Source organism: Camarhynchus parvulus, chromosome 1, assembly GCF_901933205.1.
Source record: "Camarhynchus parvulus chromosome 1, STF_HiC, whole genome shotgun sequence".
Classification (NCBI taxonomy): Eukaryota; Metazoa; Chordata; class Aves; order Passeriformes; family Thraupidae; genus Camarhynchus; species Camarhynchus parvulus.
In genome coordinates this window covers 90,328,116-90,341,744 of record NC_044571.1, presented here as the reverse complement: position 1 = coordinate 90,341,744, position 13,629 = coordinate 90,328,116, and the positions used below count along the sequence as shown (strand labels likewise).

The following is a 13,629-nucleotide window of genomic DNA, read 5'->3' as shown; positions in this document are numbered from 1 at the left end:
TCCTGGTAACTTGCCAGCCAGTGACAGGTTCATCAATAATGATAATGGCTTTCTGTCGAAGCAAACTAGTGCACTAAGCCACACACTTGCTCAACCCTACAAAGGAATCAAAGTAACCAGCATCCTTGTAAGGGTAGTGAGACAGAAACATGACTTCTAACAAGAGGAACTGACTAACAAAAGAAATAGAAGGATTAAGCTCCCTTTGCTGAAAAGCAGAAGCAGGTTTTCAATCAGTGAAAACTGCCACCTTGTTATCCACTGAGAAATGAGAACCCAGACCCTGACTTCACCACAGCTGACTGATACAGATTGCAGGCTGCAACATAGCAGTTCATCCCTCATTCGTGACAAACGGAGCATATTGCAGCTGCCTCTGCAAATATAATCAATAATGAAAATTGGTATTAAGGTTGCACCCAAAATCCCATTACTGGGTAGGTTTCACATGCTTAAAAAACGAGTGGCATCCTTGCTAAATTTTCCACATTAAGGACATACTCATATTCATTCTGATGATCCCCCCAGTCATCAAAGTGGTCATAGATCAACCAGAAAGCCAAGCCCCTGGGAACAGGGAAAGCTCATGGTTTATTTGCTCTACATTTCACCTGCATGGGAGGTCCAACACATCTCACATGTACCTGCACCAGCCACCTTCACTGACACCTCTGGAACACAGCACCTGGGCACACATTTCTGCCTGGGAAATAACGCAGAGACATTGAGTAGCTTGAATCTAAAGGGACCGGGTAACAATGTTTTGATGTGAAATGTGTGTGCATGCAATACAAACCAGGGACAGACAGGACCAGAGATGAAGGAAAACAGAAAAACAGAATTTCAGTGGTACAGCAAGAGAGACAATGCACAGCACAGATAAGCAGAGAGGAAAATGGGAAAAAAGGGGACCAGAGAGCTGAGCAGGAAACACAAAGAAGAGTCTTTGTGACTTCTTGTGATACAGAGGGGTCAGACAAATGGGCAAATGGGAGAGAAAGAGGCATAGTATTTGTGGGAACAGGGAATGAGGTATAGGCAGACAGAGGCAAGACAGACAGAAGGGTCAGAGGGCATGGAAGAGGTGTGTGTGCGCAGAGAAAAGGAAGGTAAAACACATAAAACAAGTATGACATAGAAAATTTGTCTGGTGTCACATCCCTAAGCTTTCAAGTGAACCATTTTTGGACAGCTAAAACAGGTAAGGTGGAAAAGCAACATAACTAACTCCAGTTGCTCACATACTCCTGGTTCTGACAAGAAGCTGGAACTCCCTGCAGAAATAAATGTAACATCATCCACATGCACAACTCCATTACACGTCACCTTGTCCTAAGAAGGAAAAAATATACCTAATTGTGGTGACCTGCTGAGATCTAAACAAACAAGATACTTATTGTGGATTAGAGGCCTACTTTAAAACACACAGACAGGTGAGCTGCAGCAAGGGGTTTGGCCACTAAAGGTGAAGGAGGGAATAGCACCACAGCTTGCTTGTTCTGCTCTGCAGCTCCTTAGCAACCTGAGGGAGCTCAGATCTGGTTGCCCTAAGACTGCACCTGACCTTGACGAAACAATTCCAGCTTTCATTATCAAAGGATCAGACGACAGACACCAGTGCTGTCACGAGCTGCACAGCTCACACATGTGCTCTTTATCATGAATATTTTGGTATTTTGTTTCTTCTGGTTGTAAACTAACTGTAAAGCAACAACTTATTTCACACAAGCACCTAAAAACTTACTGCACTCATGTTTACAACTGGTCCCAGACCTTTCTGGAAATGGCCTAAGGAAAAGCAAAGCATCCATCTTTTTAATAAGTTTGACTGGTGCCCCCAGCTGTCACTTTTGTGCCTGATTAGCAGCAGTACGCAGGTTTCCATTTATTTCCAAGCAGCTGCCAGAAGAGCTGCAGGCAGAGGTAATCCAGAGACTGCAGAACTCTGCTCCCTGTCAATTTCAAACCAGCATTTTACTTTCTTCTATCCCCATTTATTATTAATCTCTATTTATATCTAACTCCAGCTCTTAGCTGGCCTTTGCCAGAGGCTTAACCATTAGAGGCGACTGTGAGGAAGGTGTGAAAAGAAGGAACTGCCATAAATCAGGCTTTTACCACTCCATGGAGTTCTAGCAAGGTGAGAAACCATGCAGAGCTTGGGCTATTTAGGAAAGCAAGACCCTGTACAGGAGATCAGACCAGCTCAAGTCTCCTTTATCCTTAGTGCTAACTATGTAAAGGAAACATCTACATCACAGAACTCTCCTCTCAATCATGCTCAGGTTTTACACAGCTTTATATCCCTTCTAAATTTCTATCCATTCTAATTCAGAGGATGTCCTTACATTCCATGTTTTCTGAATCCACTAAGTCCTCAGGCTCAGTAGGACAATGTCACATTTGTTCCAAATAAGCACTGTATAAAAACATACTTTTTCCATCAGTTTTCAATGAATTGCCTTTTAATTTAATATAAAAAACAAGACACAATCATTATGAAAAGATAAACAGGAGAACCTGATTTACTCTGCCCTCTCCAAAGTAAACAATTTTAATTTAAGCAGCAGAACTAACACCAGTTGTTTTCTACTAATGATTTTCTTTTTAAGGCTTCAAATATTTTTTCATATCTTGCCTATTGCTTTTATCCCTTTTGGATAGGGATGAACAGTGTGCTCTAGGTGAAACAACACTTCATTCATTTAATGAAGGCATTCCATTATTTTCCAGACCACTCCTTACCCATCATTATGTTTTGCTCACTTCTTTTGGTCACTTTACTGTACATGAGAGACCCACTCAACATCATCTTTCCTTTAGAGGTAAATGAATGCAAATCATTGCAAAGACTGTCCAAAAGTTTTCCAAATGGAGACAAGGATGTCACATATATGTGCTGTGTATGACGAAGTTTCCCACAGCAGTGAGAGGCATTCAACTTATTGCACACTTTCCCCAGATGTTCCCTTAGATCCAGATGGTCTGCAATCCTAAGCAATACTCTAGGCTCCCGATTAGGTTTTTGGAAAACCTTTCCAAAAGGTTTTCCAAAACCTTTCCAAGTCTTTTCCAACAACAGAAGCTTCAGCAGGCTAGCCAGCTGTAAATATCATTTTACTCTGCTTGACAGAAGCATTACTGTCTTTGAGCATCCAGTGGGAACGGGAATGTCTTTAGGAACTCAGAGAAGTTGTCTTCCACTTCTTCAGTGCTCAGTCATAATGAAGGCTCTTCAGTGTTCCTCCTCCAAACCTCTTCCTTTCAGAGAAGCCAGGAATCTAGAGGCAGGGAAGACAAGTTGTCATGTCAGAATCAGCAGGAGCTCCCTCTAGCCCACACTGTTACCAAGCCAACTGCAGCATCTTCCACCTCTGCCATCTCCAGAATCAGGGCCACAGAGCTTCAGCTGACTGCTCGAGGAGCAGCTCTAATTAAACACTGCACAGCTCCACCATGGCTCATCTGTTCTGTGGGGCTCCTTAAGACTTTTTGGCAAGGGAAATTGAAAGCCTCAATCCTAACACAGTTAATGACAGATTTCAAAGACAGATTTCAAAGCAGATTCAAGTGCATACAAGAATTTCTCCTCCATTCATTTCTAAAACTATAAAACAATATAAACCAAGTCCTATCAAAGAGCTGTTGAGGCTTTATGCCTTCAAACCCGGGCAGCAGCACTTCAGTGGTAGCTGAAAGTACAGTTTTATCAATGGCTGAAAGCTTAAAGAAAATCACTGGGATAGAAATGGCTGCAACAATACAAAGGATGAGCACTCCTGCTTCTGCAGCCCATCTGCAGACACTGCTTACACACTGACAATGGATGTTTACAAAGAAAATCTACTTGAAACCATCAGAAGCTTCTCTGGCCTTAACAGCATTTCAGACAGATTTTCAATCCAATGCACCTGTGAATCCCCAAAAGAAAGTGATGTGCTGCTTTCTAATACTGCATATCTGCCTTGTTGGCATCATAAAACTATTTGATTACAGGCCACAGTAACTTTTACCTTACTCACTACAAACAAGTAGAAACAGCAGACCCTGTAGACACACTCTCCCAAACCAATTCCACACAATCATAGGAAATACAGTCTATTAAAATGGAGGGAGTCAACCAAGCCCTACAAATCATGCCAGAAGAACAAGGGCATATATGGATGGTAGGGACAAAAACATAATCTACAATTTACAGCAGACTGCTCAGGTTACACACTTCACTGGTAAGCAGAGAGCTGAAGAGCTTCCCCAAAATAAAAGTCCACTAAAAACTCCACAGATTAAATTTACTTGGGGTTTTCAGGCCCAAAACTCACATATGCAAGGTATTCACTTAGGTACTGGTTTCTTCATCTCTAAAAAGCAATCATCTCTAAGGATAAAATCAGGCAGATTTTGTACAAAGGTTCACCTCATGAAAACTGATTTGGGAATTTAAAGAGGAAAAATACAATCATTATAACTAAAAAGTACCTGAACACCATAGGTAAAAAGTTATCTGCTTTAGCATTTTTTACATCAAAGTCACTAATTAAGAGGAACAATTATTTATTTATCACATATCTGATTAAAGTCATAGCTATGAACAATTTGAAATTTATCATTCTTTTCATCCTGAAGAAGTTTATAACAGAAATACCTCAAAACACGAATAATTGTAGTAACCTATTGTAGAAAACCCAAAAACACATTGGTAAGAGTCACATTAAGTAGATAACTTCAAATGATAACATTAAGAGGTTGTACTAAGGTCTCCATTTCCAGTTTGGCTTTTGCGTCTTTAAACATGACTGTTTGCTGTTTAAGATTTGTTTTGAGCTTTTGAGCTCCTGTCAGGGAAGTAGACAGTCATCAGCAGGCTGAAATCTTTGGCACACAGCCAAAAGGAATCTATAGTTAATCCCTGGCTAGCCACTAAATAGGATCAAATGATAAAAATAAAAATCTTACATCATGCATCAAAGACAACCAGCACACAAGCAGGTTTCTGCATTAAGATATTATTCCCATGAAAGAGAAACTTCCTTTCACTAGAATGTGGGGAGGAGAGGGGAATAAAAAAGGCATCATGCAGAACTAAAAGAGGCAAAAGCAAATTTATTTTCAAAAGGCACTACAAAAGTGCTCAAAGAAAGGAAGTATTTTGTAACCTGTGACGATTTCCCCCCACACCCCACGGGCTTTCAGCACAGCTACCTCTAACAATGTACAGGTGTGACTGTACTCCAGAGATGCTTTTCATGGTAATTTGCAACGGTAAATGCAAATTCACTACTCCCTGCATGGCAGACTGCACGTGGGGAGATGGGAGGCACAAAAGCTGTAGTGGCCTGCCCAAACTAGAAGTCATTTTGCTAGTACTTCCCCTTCTGGCTGAAAACAGTGAATTCAGTCCTTTAGGAATGAATTACAAGCTGATATCATACTGCCACTTTCTTTATGGCTCCACTGAGTCTCTGGAAACTACCTGTATTAAACCTAAAATCTCATTCCAGCTGTACAGAAAAACCCTTTCACAGACCTTCAGGATAGCCTTAATCTGCAACCAAGCAGCCTGAAGCTGACAGAGCTGAAAGAAATCATATTTGCCCATTTTACCTCACTCTTCCAACTTCTACTATGTTAGCATACTTAATTATTTCACTGCCAATCACTTTACAGACAAATACTTCAGCTGACAAAGTCAGCCATTCTTCTGTCTAGCCTTAACAGCTGTGCTCCCACAGATACAAGAATTAAATTACCAGCACAGATTGCCATTTAGGTTGCAGGAAGCTTGTGTTTTAAAGAGGACTATGTCAGCAGTTCACATTACACGGGGAGAAATGCAACAAAAGAGGAGGAAAAGTGACAAACCTGAGTGCCATCTCTCAAGACGTATCTCTTCTCTATGACCTGGGAACAACAGAGAATGATCTCAGCTTGCACAGCACATGCATAACCTCAGATTGCAACCAACACTTCACACATGAGCACTGAAACTCAGGGCTAACTGGGACAAGGTCTGACCCCACATCTCTGCTCCAGGCCTACTGCTTTAGTGCAGTGCTCTAGCACACACAGCAGTTGCCACCCACAGCCATTCTTAGACAAGCTGTCTAAGCTGTCTAATCATCCTCAACTTTGCCACAGCCCTCCTGGGTAATGGAGGTGATGGTTTGTGTGCCTCCTGCTTCAGACTCAGCTACTCCCATTCCCTCTGCAGGGATACTGGGTCCTACTACTGCACAGTAACCCCATTATGCTATTTTGCCCAGAGGATGCTTAAAACAGAGCATTCCTTCTCTCACTTGCACAGTGGACCTTAATGGTCTCTTTTTCAGGAAGGGAGAATAATATTCTTAATTAATTTCTTAATTCCTAAAGGTTGCTTTAACTAGGATCAACAGAGCTAACCAGTCTTGTATCTCCCCACATTACTATCTCAGAATGCTGCAACCCCTCTGACCTGCCAGACAACTTCAAAAGCATAAGCAGAGTGTCTTTTGTAAGTTCTTTTTCACTGCTCTATGCAGATCAGCTATCTCCTGTAGGGTTCCAAAAGCAGATCAATCTTTGGCCCTCCCACATCTGGCTTGAACCAACTCAGAGAGTGGAATGTGAAAGAACAGCTTAAACTGTTGTTCATGCTCAAATCCCAACATCTGATGCACAGGACAATAAAACACCATTTCATTGACTGACCTTATCAAAAAACCTGCTTAGTTTGACAGCATTGGATGAACCTGCAGCCAGATAACGAGGATTGGTGCAGTCCTAGAACACCCAAAAAACAACAACAAATCAAGCACAAGGAAATCAGAGCAAGGAAGCCAAACACAAGGAAATGGAACATACCCTTTCCCTGACACACACCATCAGCAAGGGAAAACAATGGATCTGCTGATTTCTGCTCCACAGTCACTTCAGAGAAAAGCCCAACTGCAGAATTCCAAGCAACCCCCCATATGCTCCACATATTCCTTCCACCACCAGCTATGCAGTCAGGCAGGCATTTGTACAGGCTACACCTGAGATTGGAGTGTGTACACAAGCATTCATACAGCAGATGTATATTTTTATACCCATAGATCTATATAAAGTCATCTTCATGTTTCATTCAAAGACAGTCTATGTCAGAGCTATGAACAAGAAAAATAAAATTTAACTCCCAGTCAACAATTCTAAGCTTAAGTGGCCTTATCTAATACCCCTTACATCTCCCTATAGTAAAACAAAGATATCTGTATCATCAAGCAAGGGGCAGAGCCAACAGAAATATAAATGACTGGCACTACTGGAAAAATCACCAAAAGCCAAATTTTTGTTACCTCTTTACTTTCTAAAAATTTGACTCACTCCCATATAAAAGAAAAACAACAGTGATGACAAGGATACTAACCAAATTTATCTCTTCAGCATTGAAATCCTCAGCCAAGAATGCTGTTCTGGTCAAAACTTCATTCCTCTTAGTTTCTGGGATCTGATCCAGTTTAGTTCCTATTACCAGCAGTGGGATCTGGTTATCACCAAACTGTTCATGGTCATAGTCACTGATGAGGGAAACAAAGACAATCCTGAATGAGGCAATGGCCATGTAAGTGGGCACAAGCACAACATCACCTCCCCTGTGCATCTCAAAAACCAGTAATTTAATTATTAACAGCCCATTTATCTAAGTTAAAATGTGCAATACCTTTAAATTAAGGAAGGGCTTGTGCACCAAAGTCACTACATAGGAACCCAAGCTTCAATCACTCTCCTTAGCTAGGATAATCACTTGTCTGTAATTTTTTTACCTAAACCAAGCTTTCTAGCAGGTACCAACAGCAACAACTTGAGCAAGAATTGCTGATGGCTGAACATCTGTCCTTGACAGGAGTTAAACTTCTGAAAATTAAAACAATTGTGAAGAACCTGTCTGTGGAGACACTGGAGAATTTTGCAGTTTATACAATGCAAATCCTCTTCCCCATTTCCTACATTTCTACAGAACTGTTCTGTGTACCAGAACAGACAGATAAACAATTGATATTTTTCCCTCAAAAAAGCTACTCCTCATTATTGCCTTCCTGGTCACATGTGAGGTTTAGCAATGATTTTAAAACCTCCTTGACTAGATGGATGACAGGAGCAAAGAGGTGCAAGAGGAAATCCTTGACAAGGTGTTAGAGAGCTAATTATGAACATGCTGTTTAAGCAGAGTTTTCTAAGCTCTTTTAGCCATGCTCCTAAAATCACTCCCCCATCACCCAAACCAAAAATGTATGAAGTGAACTTCCTCAGTGTTGGTGCATGGAGGGAATGCCTCTTTGCCCAGACACATGATTCCATGACATTTCCTGTACAATGGCATCTCTCGGTGCAGACAGAGAAATCTTGTAACTGGGACTGGACCCACTCTCACAGAGGCCTGAGACAAATAAAGGATGCATCTTTTCCCTTAAAGCAAGGTCTCTGCCACCAAGTTTGGGAATCTGTTGTCAGAATTGCCTGATATTGTCTGGCAGTATAAAAGAACAAGAACAATCAACAGACAACTTTCTTTTATTTTCCCCATTTCTTTCTTTCTTTCTTTCTTCCAAGTCTAACCAATGCACTTTCCTGCGGAGACCAAGTACCCTTAGAGAGGGACAAAAACTTCTACAACTGCTTGGAATTACCCTGTCTGAGCTCTGCATGTTTGTTTTTCACTCACCCATTTGTCACAAGAACTCCTGTTGGAGCAACATCTCTGTTGAGTGCTTCCAAAGACCAGCGATACAAATTCTGGGAAGATTTCTTGTTGGTCAAGTCATGCACTAAAATTATCCCTGGAGTGAAAGACAAGACAGTAAGATGCCATTTAAAGATACATATTTTCCTCCTTATCTTACCAAAATGACACCCACAGGTTCCCAGATATCTGAGAATGAAGGGATGTATAAGCAGTTCAGTTACAGTGAATAAGTAAGGCTGAAAAATATCAGGATGCAACAGGTTTTTTAAAGCTGCTTATCAAGAATTGGCTAAGAGCTAAGAGAAAAATCACATGAAAGCAGGAAACAAACAACCATCTCAGGCTTTAATCTGCAAAAGGCTTGCAGGCATTCACTGATTCTGTCTACTTCTCATGATACTGAGATTCTATATTACTGCAGCAGAAAATTTAGCCTTTCTCTGGTAAACATAATTATTTTTTATCCCATCTTCTATAAAGTCTGAAGGCTTTTTCTTTGTTTTAAAGGAGTTCGGAGAGAACTACTGCTTTCCTGCATTTTTAAGAATTAATGCTATACATTTGGGGAGGTATCCAAAGGGGAAACAGACACTGACAAAATTTCATAGTCCACTAAATGGCTGGTAAAAGCATGAATTATTAAGACTTACTGTAGTTAAGTTTCTAGTATTTTTCATTACCATGAGCCTTCAAAATGTAAATTCTGAGACAGAGTCAAGCTTCCTAGCTGTGCTATTAACAGACACCCACTTCTGATAACCACAGTTCCTAACTCAATTACCAACTCCTGCTAGCAAATTTCTTCTATTTATTCACACCTTCTGCAATATGTGGAATGTTCCCACTTCCTCCAGACTTCAAACTATCATCAATTCAAGGACAAAATGGAATGATATCCCTTATCTGCATTAGGATTCATTCTCAAAACACTTCACAGCCTACAGGTGGAAAAAACTCACTAATTTAGTCTTTCACCGTAATTTCCAGAGGTGCCACCCACTGCTATGAACAAACCACATTTCCACAAACATTTTCCACTACCCCACATGATTGTGCACAGACTCTCCCACGAGAGTTCCCAGCATATCACAGCTGTAACCCTATTTCAAAGCATTTATCTCAGTAACACTATAAAAAGGCAACTCTGCTGTGTGACCACCCTCAGTATAGAGAGAAAATGCCTGGTAAAACATAACTTAGCCTACAGCAACAGATCCAGAGGCAGTGCGGCACAGCCTGTGAGAAACACTCTCCACGTTCACACACTCTCCCTCAGTTATGTCTTTGATTGGTCAGTTTCCTTATCTGCCTCACCTAAAACCTGCACAGTTAGCTGCACCAGCAGAAAAAGGTTGTCAACATCCAAAAAGAGCAGGCAGGACTCAAAGAAATGCTCCTCCCACAACAAGGTGTGCAAGCCCAAGCCTTACTGCCCAGTCACTGTCCTCAGCTATCAGTCCCCACACCAGGTGGAGAGCCAGCAAAGAGGAAGATGTGTGGATAATCCAAAACCAAAGTCTACCAGCCTGGTCAGCAACACAGCAGCCTGCTCAGCTGCTGCCACTACCAAACACTGACTGGCTTCCAGACCACTGCAAGCCCAGAAAGCACAAGCAGTCAGGCAGAAGGAATGCATTCATCTTCTCTTCTTAAATCAGGTCAAGCAGAGGCAATTTGTGAGACAAGCTCTAATGGAAAAATTAATCTAATGAAAGAAACAAGACCCAAGGTTAACTACCAAAGTCAACACTCTTCATATGCAAGCTGTCTAATTAGTATCTTTTGGACAGTGGAGATAAATAACGCTATTTTAATGTCATCAATTATAATTCAGATGCACAAGTCCAAGACTTCATTTCCTAATGGGCTGTTCTAAGGTATTTCCAAGTCTGACCCACACTCCTTGGCACACTGTACATTTGGTATCAAAAAGAAATCAATTTTTTTTCATACACCAAAGAGGCTTGCTTTGAGGGCACAACTCAACTCAGTTCTCATACACAGAAATCTGGTTAACAGTATAAGCAAGAGGTATCTAACACAGTTTTCCCCCTGAGAAAAGAGGAAGAAATAACTAGTCAGTCACAGGCCAAAAATGTTTATTGTGTGGCTTAACATGTTACTGAAGTCTTCAAATGAGTGGGAATAAGCAAAGAGAATCAAACAGAACACTTGAGCCAGATTTTTTCAGAAGCAGTTCTTAGTCTGATACACCTCTTTTTTTAGTGAACTACCCTGGGATAACAAAAAGTAACAACTGAAATACTGCACTGTTATGTTTATAATCTCTTATTTGCTCTTGTTAGAGACACAGATGAACTACCAGGCCTTTAAGACAATATTTCAACAGAAGGCACAAAATACTACTTCCTACATAAGCAGCAAGTTGCAAGATTACACTCTTAAAAATAAGTTGGTAAGTTAAATGAGCAGAGGCAAGATGGTTATCAGCATATGGCAATCTTATGGGACACAGTTCAGATTTGCCAGGGTAGGATGTTACTATCAAAGTTCATAAAAACTGAAAGAATCATTTTTCTGCTGTAAGTTTTACAACCGAACAGACAAGAAAATATAAATAATAAAAAAATCTCTCAAAAAAATATAAACCATATTTCTGCAGTATATCAGACCCAGAAAGGTGAAGGCAACCACTGCACCTTCAAAGGCTCCCTGCTGTGCCAGCTGTACACGGTTGAAGGGTAAGGCTGACAGAGCTCATCTGCACAGGTTTGCCTGAAATATCTGCCGTTCAGGACTGAATCCATAAAATTCTGCCTACAAATAATATAATTTTTCCTGTATAAATCAGAATCAGAAAGGAGAACAATGTAGCTCTCAGGCAGGCTGCCTGGAACTCTGCCCCAGAAGCAAGGGACAGCTTCTTACAGAAACAGTATTAAAACCATATTTACACCAAGCAAACTTACCATTCAGCAAATTATAGAACACTGCTCGTGTGCTTTTCACACTGGTGGCACTGCCCACAGAACCTCCAACATCCCACAGCTCAATGTAATAGGTCTTCTCTTCTGGAGTCCCTTCTTTGTAGTCATGGATCTGATGAAAAATTCACATCACACATAACCACAGCACCATGTCACAGGAGTTAATCCACATGGCACAGCTGGAAGGATTATTGTACTTGGATAGAAATTTGGAAATTCTCATGCTGACACTATTCCAAACCTCTCAAGTGGAAGAGAGAGGGAATGAGTCAAGCAGCAGCCACTGGACATCACAGAGATGGAGATCACCATCTCATATGAGAGGGAGCCTGGTGAGTGAACAGGGAGTATCCTTTGCATCTCAGTGTTAACAAACCCAACATCTCATGATGTGCTCAGACACAGTGTTTTGCTAAAGCAAATCGAAAAATTAAGGTCTTGACTTCTTACAATTGTTAAAACCCACATGGCAGCACTGCAAGAATATTAACACAGGTGACAGACCTGGATTCCAACTAACCACATCTTTTTCCTACCCAAACTCTGACATCTCAACTGAATTAATCAACAACTTCTGCCCCCAGATCTGCTGAGTAGTTTTGCCCACAATCAAACAGGACTGCCACGTTCCTCCCCTCACATTTTGGAAATATATTCCTAACCTAGGCAATGCATTTCAAGGAGAATGCAGCAAAGAGTGATGAAGGAAAAAATCATTTATCAATGTCCCATGAGGGCTGGAGGCTGGGCCAAAGAGCTGCTGGATGGGCATCCTCATTCCTCCCAGAGCAGGTCCTGCAGCAAGCAGGCAGGAGGAGCAGGAACCCCACGGTCACAACTGTCACCAAAACCAGGAAATAAACTCTCTAACTTACAACTGTTTATACATTTTGGCAAACAAAGGAATTAATGCTCACTGGCTTACAAGTGACACAGTTCTCTTCATTAATTAGTATTCAATCTTCTATTAGTTATTGATTTCTTACTTTTCATGCTAACTAGCCCACTTTTTCAGCCTTTTTTATTATCTTTTTCCCAGGTAGGGAGAGTCTTACTAATTGTCTTTGCTAGTTTCTTCTTCAACTCTGCTTTCTGTAACATGTCTTTGTGATTTGTAAATTCTGCATTCCTGGTGTCCAAGTCTCAACAATAAATTTCTCCTGTCCATTTCCTCACTCAGGTCTAACAGCACTGAAGCATGCCAGGCCCTAAATTTTAATTTGTTTTTCGAACACATGAGCATCACCCAGAACTTTACTGTGTTCCTACAAGCTAAATGAGTGAACTGGTTTTCCCCACTGTGTTTGGCTGACAATTTGGCTGCTCCTTGCCTGTTTCTCAAGGAACTGGCCACCCTGTAACACGCCAGAGGCCACTGCAGCAGTGATCAGAGCTACAAGTGACAAATGTCTTGTCTGACAGTGACAAACCCTAGAAGGTCAAAACCTGCTTACACAAGTGCTTGGCTCATGTTTGACGCTACTTGCACCAGAAGATTAAGCCCTCAGCAAAACCCATGATCAAAGTACACCTCTTTCTGGGGCGGTAAGTCATTGAAATAAAAAGTCAAGGCCCTTCCCTTGCACGTCAGGCTCAAGGCCACCAAGAGGCCGTGCATGTCACCTACTCGCACATCCACGGAGCAGCCCACAGTCCAGGACGGGTTTCCCAGCACTTGGTTGTGGCACAAGAGGTGAACGAGGGACGATTTCCCGACACCTGCAAGCGCACAGCGAGAGAACAACTCCTGGGGGGCGGTGTCAGGGTAACAGGTGGCGAGGCCGGGAGCAGCACGGAGCGAGCGCGGGCGCTCCCGGCCCCTCAGCGGGTAACGGGGAGCAGATGGCCAGGGAGCGGCCCCAGGACACACGGCCTGGGGACAGCACGGACTCACCGGAGTCGCCCAACACCAGCACCTTGACCCTGTCCAGAGCCGCCATCTTTTTCCTGCTTAGCAACAACGCCCGGCCACCGGCGCGC

The 13,629-nt window shown here is 41.9% G+C and overlaps 1 protein-coding gene across 1 annotated transcript; it reads right to left on the bottom strand.

Moving 5' to 3' along the window:
* Window positions 1-2,452: 2,452 nt before the first annotated feature.
* Window positions 2,453-13,614, bottom strand: RABL3 (RAB, member of RAS oncogene family like 3). Its single transcript, XM_030960240.1, has 8 exons — window positions 13,544-13,614; window positions 13,277-13,368; window positions 11,632-11,761; window positions 8,681-8,795; window positions 7,385-7,535; window positions 6,688-6,759; window positions 5,860-5,898; window positions 2,453-3,281 (listed from the first exon to the last, which is right to left on the bottom strand). The coding sequence occupies exons 1-8, from the start codon at window positions 13,587-13,589 to the stop codon at window positions 3,216-3,218; spliced, it is 711 nt and encodes a 236-aa protein (XP_030816100.1). The 5' UTR covers window positions 13,590-13,614; the 3' UTR covers window positions 2,453-3,215.
* Between the last annotated feature and the right edge of the window lie 15 nt (window positions 13,615-13,629).

What these genes read in the sequence shown, in the direction of transcription:
- RABL3 (XM_030960240.1), bottom strand. Translation starts at nt 13,589, where the DNA reads ATGGCGGCTCTGGACAGGGTCAAGGTGCTGGTGTTGGGCGACTCCG. An exon ending in GTTCTATAATTTGCTGAATG is followed by an intron (nt 8,796 to 11,631) that starts GTAAGTTTGCTT and finishes CTTTCACTCCAG; the next exon opens with GGATAATTTTAGTGCATGAC. An exon ending in TCTTGAGAGATGGCACTCAG is followed by an intron (nt 3,282 to 5,859) that starts GTTTGTCACTTT and finishes CCCTGCCTCTAG; the next exon opens with ATTCCTGGCTTCTCTGAAAG.